Below are 25,649 nucleotides of genomic sequence, written 5' to 3' on the forward strand. Positions count from 1 at the left end.
AAATAACATTAAATCATCCCCATTTCAAAGAAAGAACATGGGCTATATAAACAATTACGTCAGGTTCAAAAGGGAATTACGTCTTTGAAAGAAACTTTGAAGCTTAAAAGGGAATTAAAAACTATGTTCTTAATGGTTAATTGTATCATATCCTAATCACACGCATCGCAAATTCAATTTGGGTATTATGAAATCCGAATTATAGCCTTTCTATGAGATCGATCCGCAGTTTTATCGACACAAGTGAAGCATATCGATTGAGGACGAACGAGGTTATATCGTACAAAGAGAAACATATAGATTGAGGACGAAGTTTGAGGTCAATATGCTTCTCTTGTGTCGATATAACCTACGTATCGACATCATACAAACACAGTCATCTTGAAAACCATTCTTACTGTAAAAGTTTTAAATGTACATTTACAAAATGTAACAACAGAATCACAACAATCAATATACATTTGTTTCCTTATTTAAGTATAACAATATATAACAACAGATAAGTGACAAGAAATTTACAACAAGAACATTTTGTATATGACTTCGAAGCTACACCTTTTAAGGGTTGTTCACATATAGGTGAACATTGAAATTTATATAAACAGTTACGTTGCTGCAGTTATCTAAATATGGCATCTTCATATCTGGATGTGGTACTTTTAAGAAATTTTGATTTGGCATCAATGTCTCTGGTTCATTGTATTTGTATTTTTCTTTGAGGCTCCATTACCAATTTCTGTCAAGATTTCATCAAATTGATCATTATGTCGTTCATAAACGCCAATTAATGAATGTGTTTGTAGATATACGTTTTTGTGTTCTGTTAAATTGTTCCTTTTAAAATTGTTACACGATGATGACGGCTGTACTCATATTTTGACTATTTTATTTATTATGTCTGTTTAGTTCACGCATCATTGTAAATATAACGGAATTTGATGAGACTGTGAGAAAGTGAGAGGTTTAGCGCTATAAAACCAGGTTTAATCAACCATTTTCTACATCTGAAAATGCCTGTACTAAGTCTGGAATATGAAAGTTCTTGTCCATTCGTTTTTTATGTGTTTTGTCTTTTGATTTTGCCATGTGATTATGGACTTTCCGATAAGAATTTCCTTTGAGTTCAGTATATTTGTGATTTTACTTTTCATAACAGTTTCACTCTGTGAGTTAGATAAAAGTTCTAACTCAAAATTTGCATCATTCAAGTCAACGGGAACATTTTCCTCTTCTTTACCTGAAAAGGTACTTTGTGAAGGTACTTTGTGAGATGCATAGAAAATCCATATAAGATATACTTTATTACTTGAATTATAATTTCTTTGCACGCGTTTTTTCACTTAATATTTCTAAAATATGCCGTTTTTTCCTTGCAATGGGATCCTTTGGATCCATTGCGATGTGTTTTCTGGTCTTCTTTGGCAACGGTCATACCTGAAGGTATATCATCTGAATGGTCATGTTTCCATGGCTACTTTGCCGTGGACTTTCCTTTCTCGTTGTCAATAGCTGTGTTCTTGTGTGAAATGTCGTTTACAAGAACTGTTGATGGCTGGTTGATGTTTCTATTGTTTGGTTCAGATAATAAATATCTTATCTTTGACTGAACTGCGATCGGTCCTTGGCCTCTAATAATTTGGTCCTCAATAATTTCCCAATAGTAGTCCGCTCCTATGAGTAAGTCGATTTCAAAACGATCTTCACTATGTACAGGGTGTGCAAGTTTTAAGTCCACTCAATTGTGGCAAGCTCCTTGTAGTCTGTGAAATATTGTTATGAATCGGGATGACAATTTTCGGAACAATGAATGTGTCGATAATGACTTCTTCTCCTGTGTCGGTCTGTAACTGTATTGTTGCAGTGTCTAAGTTGCAAACCTTCTGAAAGAAATCTCCGAACGCAGACAGATGAATGCTTACTTTTTCTGAAGGTTTTATTTCTAATTTATCAGCTAATTTCTGAGTTAAAAAAAAAAACGCTGTGCTTCCTCGTCAAATAAGATGTTACATTTTATTTTCTTGGTCGTTATATACAACTTGGACGGTTGCTGTTTTCAGGCGAATGTCGTGACTTTGTTGTGATGAATACATTACTCTAGTCTCGTTTGGTGTTTCAACTACGTTTATCGCTGACTGTTGTATTGTGAGCTCCGGTGTCGAACCTGGGATTACCTCTTTTCCTTTACATATGCTAGTATGATGCATTCTGTTACACTCTTTGCATCGTTCAGTAGAATTACAGGCGGCCACTAAGTGAGACCCTACACAGTTAAAGCATAACTGTTTATGTTTTACAATTTGATTTCTATTGTTTGCGTCTGTTACACTTCAGAGAACACTTCCAGTGAGCACTATCCGTCGGATAGTGCTCACCTGAACAAACCAGGTGCTCCGCAGGGCGCACCTTATACGACCGCAGAGGTCGAACCCTGAACAGTTGGGGCAAGTATGGACAAAACATTCAAGCTTGATACAGCTCTGAATTTGGATTTGCATATGATCAAATTTTTGACATTATATGGGTTTCTTACACTAAACAAATGTCAAGATCTTACAAATCAATTAAAGATTTCTTCTTCAAACTTTTCCAAAATTTGAAATTAGAGAAATTTGAAAAAAACCCATTGAAAACTACTACCACCCCCTTTTTTCAATTAGTCCATAACCTGCCATTTCTTTATACATAGTTAACAAGTAGTATAAGGGAGGTTAATTTGAAATTACCCAACATTGTATGTTAAATGGTTATGGTTACCTCCCTTACACTGCTTTTAAATTGTCTTAATTGTCCAGTGACCAGAAAAACTTAGTTTTTCCCCTTTTTTGCCCCTAATTCTAAAATAATTGAGCCATAACCCCCCAAAGTCAATACTAACTATCCCTTCATGGTATGGAAACCCGTGGTATAATTTCAGAGAGATTCACACACTTAAACACAAGTTATTGTTTGAAAACTACAAAAATGCTTATTTTGGGCACCCTTTTCGGTCCCTAGTTCCAAACGTTTTGAGACCATAACCCGCAAAATCAATACTAACTATCCCTCTATGGTATGGAAACTTGTGGTATAGTTTTCAGAGAGATTCCTACACCTACACTTAGTTATTGTTTGAAAACTAAAAAAATGCTTATTTTGGGCCCCCTTTATGGCCCCTAATTCCAAAACTATTGGGACAATAACCCCAAAAATCAATCCCAACCTTCTTTTAGTGGTATTGAACCTTCTGGTAAAAATTTGTAAAGATCCATTCACTAAAACTCTAAAGTTATTGTCGGGAAACTAAATCCGTCTTCGGTCGACCACGACGCAGACGACAACGCAGACGACATGATAGCATTATACGACACAAACATTTTTTTTGCGGTCGTATAAAAATACATGTACGCATATTACCTTCTTACGTGTGTCTGTGAGTTTGCTCTTGTATAAATGTGATTGCATACCGATAAAAAATGCAGAGGCGTACAATATGTCTGAATCCATGACTCCTTCTCCAGCTTCAAGTATGTCAATCTCTTTAGTTATTGATTTTTGTAGATTTTTCAATTTTCCAATATCAAATTATCCCTCCCGTGTTCTCTTGCAATATATTTTCTTATGTCAATCGACATCTTGTCCAAAACTACTGGTACCAACAGCTAATTATACATCTCTGGTGTTTGACCAAGTGATTTTAATCATCCTCGCACATACTTTCTAATCTTTCTCCGTAAGACCTCAAGCTGAATGCATCATTTGTCGGTGCGTGTTAGTTCATGAGTGCTTTCATGTAACCATGTATCAGTTTGCTAGGTTGTCCGAATCGATCTCTGAGAAGGTTAACTGCGGTTTCGTAGTTTTCATTAGTCAAAGCGAATCACTCAATAGTTTGCGCGGCTCTTCCCTCAAGATGGGCTTTATGATAGTTAACTTTTTGATTGGCGTAAGTAGTTATCAAAGGTACCAGGATTATAATTTAGTACGCCAGACGCGCGTTTCGTCTACATAAGACTCATCAGTGACGCTCAAATCAAAATATTTATAAAGCCAAACAAGTAAAAAGTTGAAGAGCATTGAGGATCCAAAATTCCCAAAAGTTGTGCCAAATACGGCTAAGGTAATCTATGCCTGGGATCAGAAAATCCTACTATCAAAATGTATGGTAGATTCGTAAGAGTCCCAAAATGTGCTCCACTCCAAAACATTTGCGTCAAAATGTGGCAAATCTAATTTAGGTTATCTATGGTTGTTACTAAATACATTTGGTAGTTGGGCTGGTGGTTGTATATACGAACATTCTTCTTGAGTATTGTATGATTATGAATTTCGGACAGCAAAGTTGCGTGATTGATTTCCGGTAGGATTTCCCTCTGATTGAATTCTTTCTCTATTGCTCAGCGTGTAAACAGCTGATGTGTTTGTATTACTAGTGTTTGATCTAGGTATATAGCATTCAGCGTAAGCGTTCATTGTTGACGTTTCTTTTAAATCAGAAGTATTGTTTGAAGATTTCCTTGTTTGAGTAATTTTTCGTATTTGCCTACGTTTATTGTCTAAATTAAACATATACTCATCCGCGTCTGTAATTTCTTGTTCTATGTGATCCACGTGTATGACTTCTATCATCTTCCCGTTTAAATCATGCACAATCTTCTTTTTCTGGGTTTAGGCATCCTCTATCACTTTGAATTCCTCTATTTCGACGTTGTCAGGATTCTCCTTTAGCTCCTCGAATTTGGTTCATAGCTTCGTCACTGCTGCTCTGTTTCCGGCACGTATTGTCTTTATCTTCATTTCCATTGTTGAACCAATTTCCCGTCAGTCACGGCACCTTAAATATTGAAGAATCTCAATAAATGCGTTGTGTTTTCTATATACGTTTAATCGTCGTGATAGCCAATGCCTATACAATAACGTCACTCACTATAGCGTTATGGTTACAATCTTGCTTGTTGAAATAGTTTAACACTTTTCTGATTCAACCTTCTGATATATTTCACAAAATACTTTACTGGACATCTTTCGCCATCTGAAAAAGCATGTAAAACATTTAAAACAAATATACCAGATAAGAGTGTTCTGCAGCAAAATCATTTTTTTAAAATTTGATATAGAGTCTTTACAATAATTTCTTTATTGTTTTTGGTAGGGTATCCCATGTATATATTCGACATATCTAATTTACATTGTGTTTACCAACTACAAATATCACATTTTCCTATTAATGTTTGATTATAATATGTACAAATGGCAAACTTATATAAAAATGTGTGCCACTGTGGTTCCAATCACAGGATAAAAAAGGGGATATGTAGGTAGGTTGATATATTTTTAACACACTAACGATTATTAATTATGAAATTGAATCATGTATATGTGTCCTTGTTTTAATCAGGTCAAGACAAATAGTGTGTGGTTCTGATTACTTAATGAAAAGAGTTAGGTAGATCCATTTGTTTTCTTTTTATTTAAAAATGCAATGGTTTAATATAGAATTATTAGATTGCATCGTATGTATATATAAGAATACGAGTTATGTTCAAGCTAAGAAAAATAATGTGTGGTTACATTTAATTAATGCAAAAAACATTAGGGTAGTTTCATTGTAGGTCACTACATTTAGATACAAGTTACCTGTAATGTCATACATTCGTCCATCTGAGAATAATGCACTCTCTGACTGGTGTTCTCTTTTGTTTGCTCATCAATTACTTGGCACACATACTACTTGTCATCAGCACCACGCTTAATTGCAAAATGCTTTCTTTTAAGATTGGTCAGGTTTTCCCTCCCTCTTGTACCATGTGTACCGAAGTGCAGCATGAAGTGAACAAATACCTTAAATATAGAAGAAATTTCATAATTCTTTGTCATTTAAAATAAAGTGGACAGTATGCACACAGAAGTATATTAAAGACACACACAATTTTCAATATTGTATGCAAATTATAAGTCCTTTTCTCCATGATCACAAGGTAAATATTTTATTGACTTTGTATACATGTGTTTATTGTTATAAGTGTCACACTGTTTGGATGAAAATGAAAATTTTCAGCTATAATATACATGATACATATGCATGTACATCTATACACAAGGTACACCTAGTATATGATTTTTCGTATACGATGTTATATGATAATTCTTCTCCTGCGTAGCGAAGTCATCCTGTCTTTGAAATTCACAGTAGGTTTATTCTTACACCGATAAAGCATTTTATTTGGAATTAAAATTGTTGTCATATGTGTTATACAATAAACTCATCATAGATACCAAGATTAAATTTTGTATTTACGCCAGACGCGCGTTTCGTTTACAAAAGACTCATCAGTGACGCTCGATTCCAACAAAATTCCTAAAATACAAATTACCTTATATAACAAAAAGCTGCGTATCCTTCAGATTTAAAAAAAAAAATACAAGTAAATCTTCTTCTTATCACTCTCTTCTATGGAAGAGTGGTGTTCAATTGCAGCTAACCCTAGATTATATCTTCATTAAAAATGTCTATTTCCCTACATTTCTATTTAAACGTTGTCTATAGGATTGCAAAGTTGTCTTTTTATTATGTTTCCCTTTGTAACATCTCATTTCCAAATAAAACAATGCCAATGTATCGTCCAGTCGCTCCAAATTGTACTGTTCAAATTCTATCGGCTTGCTTTTCTCGGTCAAATATTCCCTGAATAGTTTAACTACAGTGTTTTGCTGCCTTTTTGTGTTTTTTTGTTTCCATATTTTCCATTATAACGTCCCTTTCATCTTGTTCCAGGAACGCGATTCTAACTTCCGTCATGATTGCTGCAAACCGTTTACACAGGAAGTCGTTTTGATTGGCATGTGTCGACAATTTTCTATTTGCCAACTACCGATTTGATTCTGTTATTTCACACTTTTTAAACAAATTACTTCCCTTTGTCAATCGTAGACTTGTTCTATACCGGACAAAATTGGCAAAGCAAAGCATGATGAAATGAAAGTGATGTATCGGCGGTTTAAGTAATTTTTCATGAAAAATAATTTCAGATGTCAAAAGTATTTTGCTTAACAACAAATTTATGTAATTATAAGATTTGAAAACCTTTAAGATAACACACATTACGCACAGATAAATTTGCTCTTTCTGCTAACTCTTCATTGTAAATGAAAATCAATGTCCTTCATAAGGGAGTCAACTAAAAAAAGAGATCTGTAGTTACAGGGTCAATAACGGGAATTGGCAAATGGACTATTTGGGATTTTTTAAATGTATTTTCAGTAACTTGCTGTACTCTCTGTGCAATATGCTTTTTTGACATATGAAACGCTAACTATAGCAGATTTGTGTGCAGCCTGAGTAAATACAAATGAACATGTGATCAAGTTTTAACGAAATATGAATCGCTAAAATAATAGTTTACGATTAATAATATAAGAATTCATCAAATCGAAATTGGACCCCGTTTGCGTTCAAATGCGGTTTAGTAATGCGTAATTGTTGTTCTTGATTAATATATATGTTGCAGACCATATGAGTATTTCGACTTATACTTATACGGTCTAGCACGAGCTGGACCATATATGTATTCGAATCATTTTGGGTTGATTCTAGACAAACATTTATCAAAATCTTTTTTTATTAGTTTTATTAATCAATATTTTTGCAAGTAATAGAGTGAATAGAGTAATGCCCGCGTCACACTGTCCCGATTTTCACGTCGATGGCAACACGATTATGGAAATTTTCAAAATCGGAACTGATCGTATCCAAATCGGGCTATTCGCAGTGTCATCTTTAACCATCGTAGAACCATTGGCCACTTTTTCTAGCCTTCGGGGACAACTTCGGGAAGGGTTCTAAATTTTTTAACATATTAAAAAATCCCCGAAGGTGCTTCCGATGTTGAGGGTTCGTATTGAGTTCGTATCACCATCCTCATCATCGTAATGTCACCGGGAATGCATCTTTGAACATCGTATTGCATTCGTGTTTCCATCGTTTCAATCGGGCAGTTTTGACATTTTAAACATATTTTATTTCAAAAAATCATTTACATGACATACACATATAAATACAGTGATACAATATTACAAAGGAATTCGGAAACAAGGTTTCCCTTATATTAATCCGTCTCCCTGTAGAAAAAAGATAAAGGGAAATAACTGCAAATAAAAAAGTTAATTTTTTTTTCGTCAGATCTTTCCTATATATATATGTACCGGCGGCGGAGTGTGTTTACAGGACTTTGTCAAGACTGTCTCACCCAATAACGATCCTAATCATTCAGTTTTGACATTACGATGTCTCCACGAATGAATCACAAAGCTACCCGAAGGTCTTACGATGGCAACACGACTTCGTGAAGACCTCGTAATCCCGTCGTGTTGTCATCGAATAAAAGTACGAAGGCGACAAGATGGAACTACGACGGCAATAAATCCAGCTAAATGTAAGTTAATTTTCGCGTTAAAATACATTTAAAGTGCCATGAGCGATATGCACTGGTCAGTCTAATACGACAGTTAAGAAAGACGTTCACAAAACATGGAGCTCATATCATATGATTCTATGAGAACAAGAAAGGCGACAGCGTTGTTTCTATTAATTCAAATGGAACAAGAAGAGCAGCTATTACAGGCTCAGGATTTACTTTTACAAGTAAAATAAATTTTTTTGTCAATTTTTAATATCAAGTAACATAATGAAAATCATAAACGCGCCGCGTACACCACACTGAAGGTACACGTATATAGGGAAAGCAACTTTTTCTTCACTATTCTGACTTTTTTGTGTATCGTTTGAGTTGTTGTCACACGAATGTTTACTCCATAACCATTTTGTTTTCTATATGTCATATTTTGCCTCATTTGTTGCTTTCCCCACATCCTTCCTTTTGTCTATATTATTATGATATTCTCCTGAAAAGAGCTCTTTTTGAATAAAAGGGATCAACGAACCCATTACCTTACCTTTAAGATAGATCAGTAAACATGGGCATAATTATGGGGGATTATTCAGACTAGTGCACACATTTTACAGTTCACTTTTATATCTATTTTTCTTTTGGTCTTGTACTTTCCTGCTAGACTCATACCCCTCCCTTTTCCTCTTCCTCTCCCTCTCCCTGATTTTAGTGGCATTAGGGTGTAATCAACAGTTTTTCCGACGTAGTCGGTATAGTTTCGGTTTGTGCCCTTTGAAATTAAGGACGCTTAACTATGGCAACAGAATACGCATGCTCGAAAATCCTTTCTGTGATTGGACAAAATGCTGTCATGATGGGTGATTTGGTTGTGTTTGAAAAAACGTCTCGTTAATTATATCGTGATGGAAAGCAAGTGAAAAACTATAAATATTTGACTAGATCTTACAAAGATTTATATTTTTATTAAAATAATTGTTTCTCCAATAGCTCTTTGCATCCGTGACAGCTGTTTATTCGGGACAACAAGGATTTGTATAGTAAGAAGGATTGGAATCTCGCAGTTTGTCGTAATCTCTTCCGCGGCGAGACTTCGGTACTCGCCACTATTACTACTACTACTACTCGTCACTTACGATATTGGAACGTGATTTTTTGTACACATGCGTTGTGTTCTAATTTTTGTCACGTATAGACAATGTTGTAATGGTTAAGGACTTTATTCATTCTTAAACTTAATTATTATTGATTTTCACTCAAGTTTCTATTGACGAAAAAGCATAATTTAACTGTTTTATTTGATGGACATTGTAATGCAAGGTGTATAACGACAGTTGACAATGTGTTTGTATGTTAACTTCTGTATTTTTTTATTTTCAGTCTTATTCTTGTAAATTATGTCATTATAGCTATATGGCTTAAACAATTCCAATATCAAATATGTCCTTAACAATAGCAATACTACCTCAGGATCTCTGCTCGAACAAATATATTTGCAAAATTTATGTTAGATTTCTATGGGTTTATGCAAATTCAGGAATAATTTATATTTGTAGCAATGTTTCTATTGTTTTAAAATAAAATATTTTGCAATATTGTAGGATCAAAAGATGTCGCAAACAAACAAAAAAATCAAAAGTAACAATAAAAGGAATAAATGTTAGATATTTTGGATAACAGAACATCCTTTATATATTATATATGTAAAACTCTAACTGGAGTTTTCTATGGAACATGGCTAGTTAAAATTGATGTAAAACTATTTCAAAACACATGGTTTAACGATTTCATTTCGGTATACATGTAAACAGGAAGGAAGTATCAGATTATTATGACAACTGGACCCCCTCCCAATTTAGGCCTGGTAAATTGCGATTCATCTGAGAACCACATTGATTTTTAAAGACAGAAAAGTATCACAATTCCCTTATTTAGCGGTTTGAGCTTTCTTCAATACACTTTATCACCAATGTTTTACGTTTGTAAACATGTTTGAACATTAATCTAGGCCAATTGAAGAACTTTATTCATTTTTCCCAAGCCACCCCCATGTTCGCTCCAGAACGCCATTTTTGTTGTAATCAACTCAAAGAAACGTAAAAAATTGGAAAACTAATGCATCAATCACTACGAAATTTACTCAATACACGAAGAAATCATATATCTATCAGAAAATATAAATTTTATCAATCATATCCGTGTTTTGAGGAAGGAGTATAAAAATAGAAAATGATGATAGGACCGCCCAATAGGCGGGATAGGTTGGGGTCACTTCGGTCAATATGCAAATTAATTCTATGGAACCGTGAATTCTTATTGCGATTGTAAAAGTTATTAATTACACAAGAACCATTTTAAACTTCTTATTTCAAGCATAAAATTTGATAGATATGGATTGTAATACTTACATATCGGGTGTCAATTTGTTTAAGTGATGCAAATGTCCGCCATTAATCAGAGCACGTTTAGCATTTTCCAGATGCATCACGGGTAATCTCACAATATCTCGCGCTGCATTAGACATTATACTACAGTCTATGCAAAAGTTCACGAGATTCCAATCCTTCTTACTATACAAATCCTTGGGGACAATTATATAATTTGTAATGTAAACTTTGTTGTACGAACGTACATGACTTTTAGAAGGCACCTACGCATGTGAGATTTCCGCGGGGTTTTGGTGAATGTAAACAGAAAGATACGATGACCGAGAATACTGAACACAGACAGAGAAAACGTTATTTAAATGGTATCTTTGTGCTTCTGAGGGTTATCGAAATGATAGTTTTAAACATATACTCAAATTTAAATACGTCGGATATCTTTTTTAAAGATAGTTCTTGTTTTCTATGACGTCATATTTTGAAGGACCATGTACAAGTGACCCTTAGTGGTGGACTGATTAATAAAGATACTTGTATAAAACTAAATATCACTGGAATCAGAATGTTCTCTAGTTTATAATGTACTTTTAATAGTATAAAAAAGTTTTATCCAGAGAAACTGGGAAAACATTGCCTAATTTAAGCTTCAAAAACCTGAAATCAGGTCATGTGCACACCCCTGAAGACATGAGACCTGCACATTTTTCATTATCAAAATTGTATGAATTTCATAGATTTTATCTGGTCTTTCAAAAAATTGTACGTTCGCCTGCTCCGAAAAGAGCTACAGTTGCTGCAAATAAGTTTTCAATTTTCACTGCCAAAAAAAAACCAGACTGTTTACAGTGTTGTCTCCCCTCAAAACATGTAAATTTAATCTAATTTTTAAAATTATTTTAATCTTCAACCTGCTTTGATTGAAGTTAATTAACATATTTTTACAACCAAATACAAAAAAACATGATACTTTTTCACCAATTATGTTGATAAAAAGGGACTTCCCTCCATGTCTATTTTTAGTTGGGGAATAACCCCTAGTTTTTTTTATTCGAAACTGTTTATAGCACCCTTATATGCAGAGACTCAGAGTCAAGTTTTACCCTTCAAGCCCACGGACTTCCGTCTTAATGATTAAACCAGAAATGAAATGTTCAAATAATTTAAAACGCGTGATGCCTTCGGCATATAATTTAAATGCATCGTAAGCTGTACACGACGTCTTTGAGACATCGTATGGCCAGCGCGCCGTCATCGTAATCCATCGTGTAGCCTTCGTAATCCATCGTGTAGACTTCGGCTGAGATATGAAGTTTAAATACCCGTCTTCGGTTAACCTTTGTATGTTCATCTTTTGCTATCGTATATAATTTCGGCACCATCGTATAGACTTAGTTATTCATCGTACCTGCCTCGGTCACTTTTCCTGTTATGCCAGCGTCACACTGTCCCGATTTTTATATACGATGGACACCCGAATGCGAAAATTGTAAGTTCGTACGAAGTTGGTCCCGATCTCGTTAAAATACCAAAAACTGACCGAAGCAAGTACGATGAATAACGAAGTCTATACGATGGTGCCGAAATTATATACGATAGCAAAAGATGGACATCCGAAGGTTAACCGAAGACGGGTATTTAAGCTTCATATCTCAGCCGAAGCCTACACGATGGATCACGAAGGCTACAAGATGGATTACGAAGACTACACGATGGATTACGATGATGGCGCGATGGCCATACGATGTCTTATCGATGCATTTAAATTATATGTCGAAGGCATCACGCGTTTTAAATTGTTTGATCAATATTGAATATATATTATATTGTACATTTAATTTCTGGTTTAGTCATAAGATCATAAGTTGCGTGTAGATAAAATTATTATGAACACTTTAGAACCAAAATGCTCAAAATTTGGTATGGTGTTACTCGTTAAGAATATCTTAAGCGCTATTGACTTTAAAGTTCAAAGGTCAAGGTCACATTGGTAATTGTAACACAAGGCAATATCACCCTTGTGGACACTCTAAAACCAATATGCTTCAAAAGATTTTAACCACATTTGGTGTATTGTTCCTCCTTGTAATGATCTGACATTTTTTACGTTCAAGGCCAAAGGTTAAGGTCATGCAGATGGACTTGTTTTTTCTCCTTGAAATAGCATAATACACAGGAATTTGGTTGCTCATTTTTTTTACCTGCTATTTCTAAAGACAATATTAAAGGCATTTCCAGTTACTGAATGTTTTGGTTGATTTCTAAAAAAATAGTTTATGTATCAAATATGCATATTCAATTTACCATTTTCTTCATGTGTCATATACAAATATAGTGTCCATATTTGTCCCCAATATGTTACATACGAGGTGATGCCACGCTCGGCATTGCCTTGTTTGAACTGTAAAATGTGTGCACTAGTCTGAATAATCACCCATAATTATGCCCATGTTTACTGATCTATCTTGAAGGTAAGGTAATGGGTTCGTTGATCCCTTTTATTCAAAAAGAGCTCTTTCCACGAGAATATCATAATAATATAGACAAAAGGAAGAATGTGGGTAAAGCATGAGCCTGTAATAGCTGCTCTTCTTGATCCATTTGAATTAATAGAAACAACGCTGTCGCCTTTCTTCTTCTCATAGAATCTTATATGAGCTCCATATTTTGTGAACGTCTTTCTTAACTGTCGTATTAGACTGCCCAGTGCATATCGTGCATGGCACTTTAAATGTATTTTAGCGCGAAAATTAACTTACATTTAGCGGGATTTATTGCCGTCGTAGTTCCATCTTGTCACCTTCGTACTTTTATTCGATGGCAACACGACGGTATTAGGAGGTCTTCACGAAGTCGTGTTGCCATCGTAAGACATTCGGGTAGCTTCGTAATTCATTCGTGTAGACATCGTAATGTCAAAACTGCCCGATGGTAACGATGGAAACACGAATGCAATACGATGTTCAAAGATGCATTCCCGGTGACATTACGATGGCGAGGATGGTGATACGAACTCAATACGAACCCTCAACATCGGACGCACCTTCGGGGATTTTTTAACATGTTAAAAAATTTAGAACCCTTTCCGAAGTTGTCCCCGAAGGCTAGAAAAAGTGGCCGATGGTTCTTCGATGGTTAAAGATGGCACTACGAATAGCCCGATCTGGATACGATCAGTCCCGATTTTGAAAATTTCCATAATCGTGTAGCCATCGGCGTAAAAATCGGTACATTGTGACGCGGGCATTAACAAAACTTTAAATTTTTCGAAAAACTAAGGATTTATTATCCCAGCCATAGATTACCTTAGCCGTATTTGGCACAACTTTTTGGAATTTTGGGTCCTCAATGCTCTTCAACTTTGTACTTGTTTGATTTTATAAATATTTTGATATAAACGTCACTGATGAGTCTTATGTAGACGAAACGCGCGTCGGGCGTACTAAATTATAATCCTGGTACTTTTGATAACTATTTGGTATTTTAACGACATCGAGACCAACTTCGTACGAACTTACAATTTTTGCATTCGGGTGTCCATCGTATATAAAAATCGGGACAGTGTGACGCGGGCATAAGTGGTAATTCAATCAGTCGAAAAAAATATATTTATTTGATCAAAACTGAGAATAGAAATGGGGAATATGGCAAAGAGATAACAAGCCGACAAACGAGTAGAAAACAGCCTAAGGCCTCCAATGGATATTCAACGCAGCGAGAAAATCCCACACCCGAAAGTGGTCTTCAGCTGTCCCCTAAATAAAGTTGTGTACTAGTTCAGTGAAAATGAAGGTCACACTAAACTCAAAAACATATAAATGAACTAGAATTAAAAAACATATAATTCAACTGTCTTTCTGAATCTTATTTTTTGAACTCTTACCCAGGGTGACTCTTGCTGCTATCAGAAACGTCAAATCTTTTACATAGACATGTTTCGTTTATGCATGTTCCTTTGTATTGTCATCTCTTGCTAGCAAGAAACAAGCTTTCTTTTCTTGCGGCAACCGATGCTATGAAGATCCTTCTGTTTTACGATTTGCAGTGACAATTAAGCGTGGCGAAATTTTTATATAACACATATCGTAAGAATTTTATTATGCTAAATGCACATGAAGGAATTTTTGAATAAAGTTCCTAATAAAATCTTCTAAAAACTTTTCTTCCAACAATATGATTATTTTCGATAACTTCAATTTTAAAGTACAGTGTTTAATTTCCTGTATTACTGACATTTTAAATATAGAAGATTAAGCGATTAAATTAACGTGTTTTTTCGAGTGGTTCAAATATTTAGTTTTTAGTTTTTATGTTAATTAGAGATTTCAATTATGTTGAGCTGTATTTTAAATTTGTATCTAATAAAATTGACCAAATTCTTAAAACTAGGCATACCGTTTGCGTAGAGTACCGTATGGGTATTTCGAAAAAGTACGGTACAAATATGCATATGGTCTGGAAGATAGCAGACAAACCGAGCTCAGGATGGCTTTGGTTTCTGTATGAGATACAGTATTCACTGAACACACAGTGTCATTCTAGTATTAAAATAACGCCTTTTGAAGCTGAATTTGATCAAAAAGGCTAATGGTGTTATTTATGTATGTTTGCAATAGATTGAGGAGTTCATTGACGAAAAAAAAGTAGAGTACCTGTTTGAAACAGACGGGGACTTAATGACTGGCGCACAGACCAAAAAAGAGACCGATTTACAGACTAATAACGACACTGACTCACCACAAGCGGAAACGAGACCAACTCACAGACAGAAAACGAGACCGACTCACAGGCAGAAAACTCGACAGACTTACTGTCGGAAAACGAGACTGACCCACAGACAGACAGACAGAAGCTTTCACCGACTCACAGACATATGATAAGGCCTAAAGACAGGAACTGTTCAATATACCCGAAAACAACAACGAAAAGTCAGAAATATTTACAGAGACATATGATGTTACAGACTACAGACCTGCACACGAGGACGAGGCAGTTGATGATTTAATGATACTGAATGACATTATAACTGACCTTTCTGAGGACAGCAAATGTACCATGACAACGGACGACGGACAAATGACGATTCAAGACAAAATACGAAGGATACTTGACAGAAATTATAAAAAAAACTGTTGAAAATACAATGAGAAACAGTATAGAAAACTAATGCAACGATTGAAAGAAGTATCTCTGTTACTGTGAGAATAAAAGTTGTTGATAGGGCATCGGGAGATTTTTTCCGATTGTTATGTAGAATTGATGATGTTATTGGCAAAAATGCAAGTTTGAACAAACTTTCAAGAGAATTTGGCATATTGAACTCTTGTTATGATATGACTGATATAGAACTTTTGAAACAGAAAATTGAAACTGCACATTGGAGAACACATATAATTTCATTGCATGCTGCTGCAAAACAAAGGAAGCGTTCCTCTTGCAAGCAAGATATACAAATACAAAGGAACAACAATGAACAAGACATACAAATAGAAGAAATCTGACGTTTTTTGTGGCAGCAAGTGTCACTCGGGCAAGTGCCAAAATAGGATTTAGATAGAAAATTAAATTGAGAATCATTTAATTTCAATTGATTTGATGTTCACTTATTCATCTAATTGTAATAATGTTAATTTGTAAAACTCAATAAAAGCTTTTTGATAAATGTTTGTCTAAAAATAACCCAATTTGGTCCAAATACATTACTAGATCGTACGAGTATACGCATACGGTCCTGTCCGTACGCGTACGGTCCAAATACTCAAATGGTCTGGAACATATATATATGTATATATATATATATAAGTCTGAAAATTACACCAAACAGTGTTAGAGTTAGATTTTATACTGACAAATTTTTGTCCGTCCCTCAGCGGGATTCGAACTCACACCTTTGATACACTACAGCACCAATCGCTTAGCCTCATGTCCAGCGCTCTAGACCACTCGACCACATCCGCTATATCAAAATATAACTTCAATAGTCGTAGTGTTACCTTGTCACGGAAGGTGAATCTAGAGATAGACATGAGACACGTGTTTTTTAAGCGTGTGTAGATGTTATATTATTATTTTCATACACAATGTATTTATTATTTGTCAGCAATCTAACTCAACAATTTTTATATATCATATAGGATCATGATTCATTTCATTATACAGTCACTAGAAATAAGTATATTTTACAAACAAGTCTAAACAAGTGACAAACCATACAATATACATGTCCACTAGATCTAAGAGTGATATAGATACAAGGTTAATGCAAATATTTATATAAGTCTGAAAATTACACCAAACAGTGTTAGAGTTAGATTTTATACTGACAAATTTTTGTCCGTCCCTCAGCGGGATTCGAACTCACACCTTTGATACACTACAGCACCAATCGCTTAGCCTCATGTCCAGCGCTCTAGACCACTCGACCACATCCGCTATATCAAAATATAACTTCAATAGTCGTAGTGTTACCTTGTCACGGAAGGTGAATCTAGAGATAGACATGAGACACGTGTTTTTTTAAGCGTGTGTAGATGTTATATTATTATTTTCATACACAATGTATTTATTATTTGTCAGCAATCTAACTCAACAATTTTTATATATCATATAGGATCATGATTCATTTCATTATACAGTCACTAGAAATAAGTATATTTTACAAACAAGTCTAAACAAGTGACAAACCATACAATATACATGTCCACTAGATCTAAGAGTGATATAGATACAAGGTTAATGCAAATATTTATATAAGTCTGAAAATTACACCAAACAGTGTTAGAGTTAGATTTTATACTGACAAATTTTTGTCCGTCCCTCAGCGGGATTCGAACTCACACCTTTGATACACTACAGCACCAATCGCTTAGCCTCATGTCCAGCGCTCTAGACCACTCGACCACATCCGCTATATCAAAATATAACTTCAATAGTCGTAGTGTTACCTTGTCACGGAAGGTGAATCTAGAGATAGACATGAGACACGTGTTTTTTAAGCGTGTGTAGATGTTATATTATTATTTTCATACACAATGTATTTATTATTTGTCAGCAATCTAACTCAACAATTTGTATATATCATATAGGATCATGATTCATTTCATTATACAGTCACTAGAAAATTCACGTGATTATCTCGCGCAAAAATATAAAACGGAGATTTTGAATTAATTTGTGCAGTGACTTTTTTGGATTAGAAAATGCATTTGCGTTTGTTGAAATTAAATGTCAAACTACATAAATTCAATTGGTTTGACTTCAGATTCACAAATAATCAATTTATGTGTTCCTAACTTAGAAGAATTATACATCTTAACCTACGACACATTTGATAAACGAATTTGTTGTTACCTTTTCCTTTCTGCAAACGTATATCTTACTACATTGCGGGCATAGCGAACGAGTTGTGATATATAAACACCGTAAGATGTTGCCAAAGGAAAATCATCACCCAAAAAAGGAAAATTAACAACAGGTAACGAAAATCATTCCTTTTGTCGTAAATTTTTATGTAGAGTTTCCCGTGTATATTTGAAATATCTAAAGTTACAAATCAGGTTTATGACCAGGTATTCTAATACCTATTAATCAATTCAAATAGTTCTTTTAATTATTTTTAATTTATGTTCCTTACCTAGAAGAAATGGGCATCATAGAGATGGAAGTCATCTCTGCGAACCTCGCTGTAAATAAAGTGTGGTAAAAAATTTTTCATATAGGACATGGGGTTGTCAACTGAAATCAAAGTTTCCGATCTTGACCTTTGACCTTTGAAAGTTTAATACTCGTTATGACACACCCTCAAGCTGGTTAGTATACATGTCTTGTATCAAGTATGAAATTAACACTTCTCTATATATAGAGCATACACAATAGGTTACGGACTGATCACTAAAGGGCGACCCGCTTTTCGACAGGGTTCTAACAATACATATTAACCCAGGTAAAACATTTGATAATCGAACATATTGTTACATTTTCTTTTCTTACACGTATCTCTTACTCCATGTAAGTGCATGTAACAAAATTGGTACCGTTAATTTTATTATCATAACAGAATCCGGGTGATCTTTTCCTAACAAAAGTTATCTTGGACACTATTTCCGGCCTTTCATAGCCGACTATTGATGGTATTCGCTTTCTAATTATTGAAGGACATATGATTGCCTATAATTGCTTACAAATACTCCATTTGACCTTCAAATGGCAGAAATGGACCATGCCACATCTCATTATTTGTATTTACATGCATAAAAAGGTTGGTAAGAGATTTCTGAAGCGATATACGTTTTTTAATTTAAAATTTACAGGGAATGCAACTGAAGATTACAATTTGTAAATTCATAATAAACTGAGTTTGGTAAAATGACAAAATAAATATAGAACCAAATAAATACAGATACAAAATAATTGACTTCTGTATATTTGCATGTGACTGCACTCTGACCCTTTCATAGAGAAGTTAAAAGTCAATGATTGTATTTTTCACAATAATTTACTCACTCCACTTGTATGTAAATTACTCATCCCTCTAGCTACTCCTAATGAAATCATTTTCAAGTCTTTCGCACTAGGTGGCAAAATCTCCTCACTGGTTGCAGTCTGTTGACTTGGTCGACATTTTCGTAAATATGATTGCAGATTGCCTCCCTTTACATATTCCATCAAAATATACACAGGATCTTTAATACGGAAACAAGTCAATATTAAAAGAAAATAGATGACAGGGCCATCTAGTTTTTACAGCAGAACCTCCTAGTTATAACATCCAAGATAATAGGAAGAAATAAATTTATTTCTTATATTGGTGTAGAAATAGCGACATTTTGGAGAAAACTCTTGTGATGAGCATAATTTCTTGGCAAAATTGACTTTCATATGGCTATTTCGAAAATTTCGGACACAGAGTAATAAGTGCAATTTCTTTGTCAAAAAAGATGCGACACCATCCGTGTTACGCAGTTTTATTCACATCTAAAGTTTTTGAAAATTAAGAATTTGATTGTTTTTTCAACGTTTTTTGTTTACTGTTGTTTGTCATTTTGGTCTTTTATGATCCTTTTGCCAATGCGTTGTCAGTTTATGTTTGACTAATCAGTTATAGTGTTCCTATGTTTTTTGTCTGTCTCTTGTAGTAATTTACATTTAAACTTTTATAACTATGTATACTAAGTGGATTATTTTTTGTAGAGTTCAAAATCCTTAACCTAACAACCGTAACGTTTAACGTTATTTGGTGACCTTTTCTATAAGAAATTGTATAAGTGTTCTTTTTTTCTACAATAAATACCTTGTTTTGTACAGCATCCTAAGTATGAAACAATATTTTTATGTTTAGGAATCTTTCTCATAACGTCCAATTCCTGAATAAGATCTTCTTTCTCGCAATCAGAAGATGAACCTTTCAATGTAAAAAGTTTAATTTCATCAATATAAATATTTCTATTTGAATAGGATACTAGTTAAAATGGGCATTTGCAACTAGATATAAAAATAGTATCATTTTAATCAGTAATAGCAAATCTTTGTAAACCTTTCGAAGTTGCAGTATTCATAATCTGAGATTTTCTTAATTTTTTTTAGTTGATAGCTATCGATAAACGTACAAGAAATATGATGACAAATATATTGTTTGTGTCCCTGTTGCCATGGTAACAGGTCATCTCGGATTTGAAACAGTTATCATGCACACATTTTTTTTATGATTATAATAAGATATGTTCAATAAATTATAACTTCTTATATGTGACGTATAAAATTTTCTGACGTCAGACACTCAAATTAACTATTTTTGGATTCTTGTAAATTCTATATATAACTTTTGGACTAGTTTAAATCTCGGTCTATTTCTTAAATTTATTCTTACATACTTTTGATTTTTTAACCCTGTATGCTAACATTCCAATGCAAATTTTAAAATTGTTTGTACGCACATTGAACGACAAATTTATGTGACGTATAAAATTTTCTGACGTCAGACACTCAAATCAATAAATGTGTTCGTAGATAGTAGATGTTTTTGTGTTCTGTTAAATTGTTCCTTTTAAAATTGTTAAACGATGATGACTGATGTACCCATATTTTGACTATTTTATTTATTGTGTCTGTTTATTTAAGTACAGCTCTTTGTAAGAACCAGGCAGAGTGCGATATATGAGGGTTTCAGATTTTTCTATAAATTGCCTGGTAGAAGCATTCCTTGAATACTGCTAAAAAAAAAAGTTTGAGTGGGAAAATATGAGTGGTTGCCATGGTAACGGAGACTCTATTTTTGGGTTGTTAAGCGTGGTAAAATCTTTCAAAAATCACCTTAATCACTACAATTCAGAGCCTGATATTTAATAGAATCAGGTATATTTTATCAAGTTTCATATGTAATGTTGATACAACTTGGTTTAAGCTTCATTTTAGTTAAAATTGCAAGTAAATCAAATTTGTAAATTTTTTGAAAAATTTTGGCAAAAAATGCATATTTTCAACTTTTCTGAATTTGGGATTTTTGCGAAATTATCAAATTTTCTCGGGTGTTTTTGAGAAAACTGCAAATGTGTACAGCATAGTTAGCACTGTAGTTATGAAGTTTGGATACTACTTTACCAAATTAAATAGAAAAATGCTTGGGACCTTTTTCAGTTTGATCACCATAGCAACCAATTTTTTCCTTGGAAACGGAGTTATTATTTGCAGAATATAGCAGTTTAAGATCTTAAATGTCCTGAATTGTTTCATAACCGACAAGAAAATACATAAAAGCTAACGCAAACTTTAAATTACTCTCGTCAAGTGTTGTTGCCTTCAATTGTTACCATGGAAACAAAGATTATCCATAGCAACATCCATCTAAAAACTGCATATTAAATGGAAATTTATGTAAAAAAATACACAAATTGAGGGTGTTTATTTTCAAATTGGAATATGACTTTATTCTTAGCTTCACTCTCAGTCTTGTCTGATGTTTTTTCAGACAGTTTAATAAATGTAATATATTATGTAACATTGGGGTTGGAGAGTTGGGAAAAAGGTGGGTATATTATTTTTTTCAAATGTTTCATACAAGTTGATCCTTGAAAAGATAATTGCGTTTTGTCGGAATTAATTTCGAGTTCATAATCTGATAATCAATTTTTAAAAGTTAACAGATGATGAACTTCATTGGATTGCAATAGCCGGGCAAACCTAAGGCAAGATTAATATGGCCCTTGTAAGAAAATTCTTAATTTTTTAGAGCACACACAAGTTTGAAATGTTATCCCACAAGCATATTTCACAAACTTGACCTGTAACATAATAATAAGCTTACAAACCAAAAATAGAATCATTTGGTCAAAGCATTTCTAAACTGAATCTGAAGTGTGATGGACGGGCGGATAGACGGACAGACAGATTGAACAAATATTAAGTCGGTGGTGACTTAAAAAATAATAATAGTCAATTGGTAATCGTTGATATTAGAAGTCCAGTATAATGGAATCCTCTTAATAAATAGCTATTAGTATATCATTAATAACTCCTTGTTGTAGTACTATTCCGCAATTGTAATTCAGGATATCCGAGAAAGATGAATAGATACATCTGCTAAGTAAGAATTGTGCTACGGGTAAAATATTTATGCTATTACCGGCAAAATTATCAAAACAAAATTATTGTACAAAATAATTGTATTAATTATGACTCATTTCTTACTATGCACCGTACTACATACTGTAACATCTCATATGTTCATGCTTCCGATAACATTATATCTTGTTATGTATATGTGTGTGTGTGTGAAAGGGGGGGGGGGGTCAGCTGAAGCACACTTCTAATCCTTCTGAAATCCCCTTATTCTCCTTTAAGAAAGTAAACGTAAAAATTTATCATTTGTTTAGGTTGAATCTTCAAAAAAATCGTTATGCTACTCTCAATGTCTTTTTTTAACCTTTTCTTCAATTACACCCCTATTTTCTGTATCTGTCTCTGTAACCTTTATAAAGGACTGTGCAGTAATCCCGAGATTTTGAATGAAACCACTAAGCTGAGAACGTGAGAAGAAATACAAGATTAATAACAGTTAATTTCCAAGACAAAATACACACATGGTATTATTCAATTAACTGCAACACTAGAAATAGCGCAGTAAATACTAAACTTATTTGTCTTTGTAAATATCAATGCTTTCTAGTCCTAACAAGTTGAATATCAGACTTTAACGTCCCATGTGAAATAAAAGAACAAATTTCAGTGTCTCGCGCATTGCAAACATTTTATCTATTCAAGGTACAAGGGCAAAAACTAAAATATACACTTTATGGCCGCGCCGCAATGTTGGGGGGAGTAAGTTTTACCCATGTCTGTCAGTACGGTAGTCATCTCAAAGTTTGTTTCCATTTTCTAATTTTAGTTTGCCTCAACCAAATGTTATGAAAAATATACGCAATGCTGATAAACACAAAACAGATATCAAGTTTGAATTTGTTGGCGTCACTTTTTTGTTTGTTACTTTAAAAATGTTTAAAACCCAGAACCAGACAAGGTTAGAACTGTATAGTTCGCCTTAAATGGCCTGGTTAACTGACGAAAATTCTAAAAATAACTTTTTCATCTTAGGAGAACCTTTTTTTTTCTGTCATACATACCATATAATATTTTTCGACTTTAGTGTAGATTATTTTTTATCGTTTCTGTTAACATAAAAAAAGAAGATGTGGTATAATTTCCAATGAGACAACTCTCCACAATAGACCAAAAAGACACAGAAATTAACAACTGTAGGTTATCATGCAGCCTTCAACAATGAGCAAAGCCCATGATGCATAGTCTGCTGTAAAAGGTCCCAAAATGACAATGTAAAACAATTCAAACAAGAAAACCTAACGGCCTAATTTATGTACAAAAAGTGAACGGAAAAAAAATTTAAAACACATACATACAGGCTCTTGACTTGGGAGTGTTATTGCGCTAGGAAAATTTTTTAATTTCCTACCAGTGGTAAAGGACATTATATTGTCAGAGCTATACTTTCAAAAATTATATAGACCTTGACAAAAGTTAGAATGTGCTATTGCAATCCCCATGAAGTCCATCATCTGTTAGTAAAATTTTATGAATAATTGTAGATTTCCAGATTGAAACTCTGAACAAAACCTGACAAAACGTTGTAGGAAAAAGTAAAACTAGAGGATCTCAAGAGCCTGTGTCGCTCACCTGTTACTGTATTTTTACTGATGTCGGCCATCTTGGTTGGCAGACAGGGTCATTAGACACTTTTTTAAAATAAATACCCTAGTAATGATTGTGGCAAGTTTGGTTAAATTTGGTCCATAGTTTTAGAAAAGAAGATTTTTGTACAAGTTGCAAAAATAACGAAAAGTTGTTCAATATTGACTATAAAGGACAATAACTCCTTAAGGAGTTCTCTGACAATTTTGTAGATCTTACTTTGCTGAACATTATTGCTGTTTACAGTTTATCTCTATCTATAATAGTATTCAAGATAATAACCTGATAAACAATTCAATTCCGTCAGATTTGCTCTAAATGCTTTGGTTTTTGAGTTATAAGCCAAAAACTGCATTTTATCCCTATGTTCTATTTTTAGCCGTGGCATCTTGGTTAGATGGCCGGGTCACCAGACACATTTTTTTTATCTAGATACCCCAAAGATGATCGTTGCCAAGTTTGGGTAAATTTGACCCAGTAGTTTCAGAGGAGAAGATTTTTGTAAAAGATTACTTAAAGATTTACGAAAAATGGTTAAAAATTGACTATAAAGGGCAATAACTCCTAAAGGGGTCAACTGACCATTTCAGTCATGTTGACTTATTTGTAAATCTTACTTTGCTGAACATTATTGCTGTTTACAGTTTATCTCTATCTATAAAAGTATTCAAGATAATAACCAAAAACTGCAAAATTTCCTTAAAATTACCAATTCAGGGGCAGCAACCCAACAACCAGTTGTCCGATCCATCTGAAAATGTAAGGGCTGATAGATCTTCGCCTGATAAACAATTCAATTCCGTCAGATTTGCTCTAAATGCTTTGGTTTTTGAGTTATAAGCCAAAAACTGAATTTTACCCCTATGTTCTATTTTTAACCGTGGCGGCCATCTTGGTTAGACCAGACACATTTTTTTTTATCTAGATACCCCAAAGATGATCGTTGCCAAGTTTGGGTAAATTTGGCCCAGTAGTTTCAGAGGAGAAGATTTTTGTAAAAGTTTACGGACGACGGGCGCCAAGTGATGAGAAAAGCTCACTTGACCTTTCAGGTCAGGTGAGCTAATAACAAATATACGGAACACTGAGGAAAATTCTAAATGGAAAATCCCTAAGCAAATGGCAAAATCAAAACCTTAAATACATCAAACGAATAGATAAAAACTGTCATATATTACCGACTTGGTACAGACATTTTCTTATGTAGAAAATGGTAGATTAAACCTAGTTTTATAGCTAAACCTCTCAATTTTCCTCGTAAGGATCTATGAAAGATTCAAACAAAAACCACCCAACCTCCATTACTCCCCCAAAATGCCACAGTGTATATATTTAGATTTGTTGAGTCTTCTCAAGGAGCAAAGACAGGACTGAGAGTGAGACAAAGCAAAACATGCAGTTATATTCCCATTAGAAAAATTAACATTATCAAACTTATCTATATATAATTTTTAACATAAAACTATATTATATATCTTTTGATTGGGTGTTGGTGATATGTGTTACCATGGCTACTGTTGTAATAATACTTAAGGATTGTAGTTTAGAGTTAGAGTATATATATGCTTCTATGTATTTTTTATAAAGGTTTGGAAACAATTGAGAACATTGAATTTCCTATACTGCAGAATTCAATAAATAATATCTGTGTTTCCAAGGGGAAAATACGTTAATATGGTGAACAAGAATG

General features: G+C 33.9%; 1 protein-coding gene across 3 annotated transcripts in view; it reads right to left on the reverse strand.

Annotated features, from left to right (window-relative positions):
• LOC143079728 (fibroblast growth factor receptor 4-like) overlaps positions 1-25,649 on the reverse strand; it is a 213,104-nt gene that overhangs the window by 70,883 nt on the left and 116,572 nt on the right. For 2 of the 3 annotated variants that reach the window (XM_076255274.1, XM_076255275.1), the window contains exons 15-16: positions 20,052-20,162; positions 19,265-19,443 (exon numbers count right to left, since the gene is read on the reverse strand). In XM_076255274.1, coding sequence (XP_076111389.1) covers positions 19,265-19,443; positions 20,052-20,162 — 290 coding nt within the window. Of the gene's footprint in view, positions 1-4,903; positions 5,009-5,613; positions 5,818-19,264; positions 19,444-20,051; positions 20,163-25,649 lie in introns of all 3 variants that reach the window. The other variant, XR_012979469.1, reaches the window with a different exon arrangement.

This window comes from Mytilus galloprovincialis, chromosome 6 (assembly GCF_965363235.1).
Source record: "Mytilus galloprovincialis chromosome 6, xbMytGall1.hap1.1, whole genome shotgun sequence".
NCBI classification, from domain to species: Eukaryota; Metazoa; Mollusca; class Bivalvia; order Mytilida; family Mytilidae; genus Mytilus; species Mytilus galloprovincialis.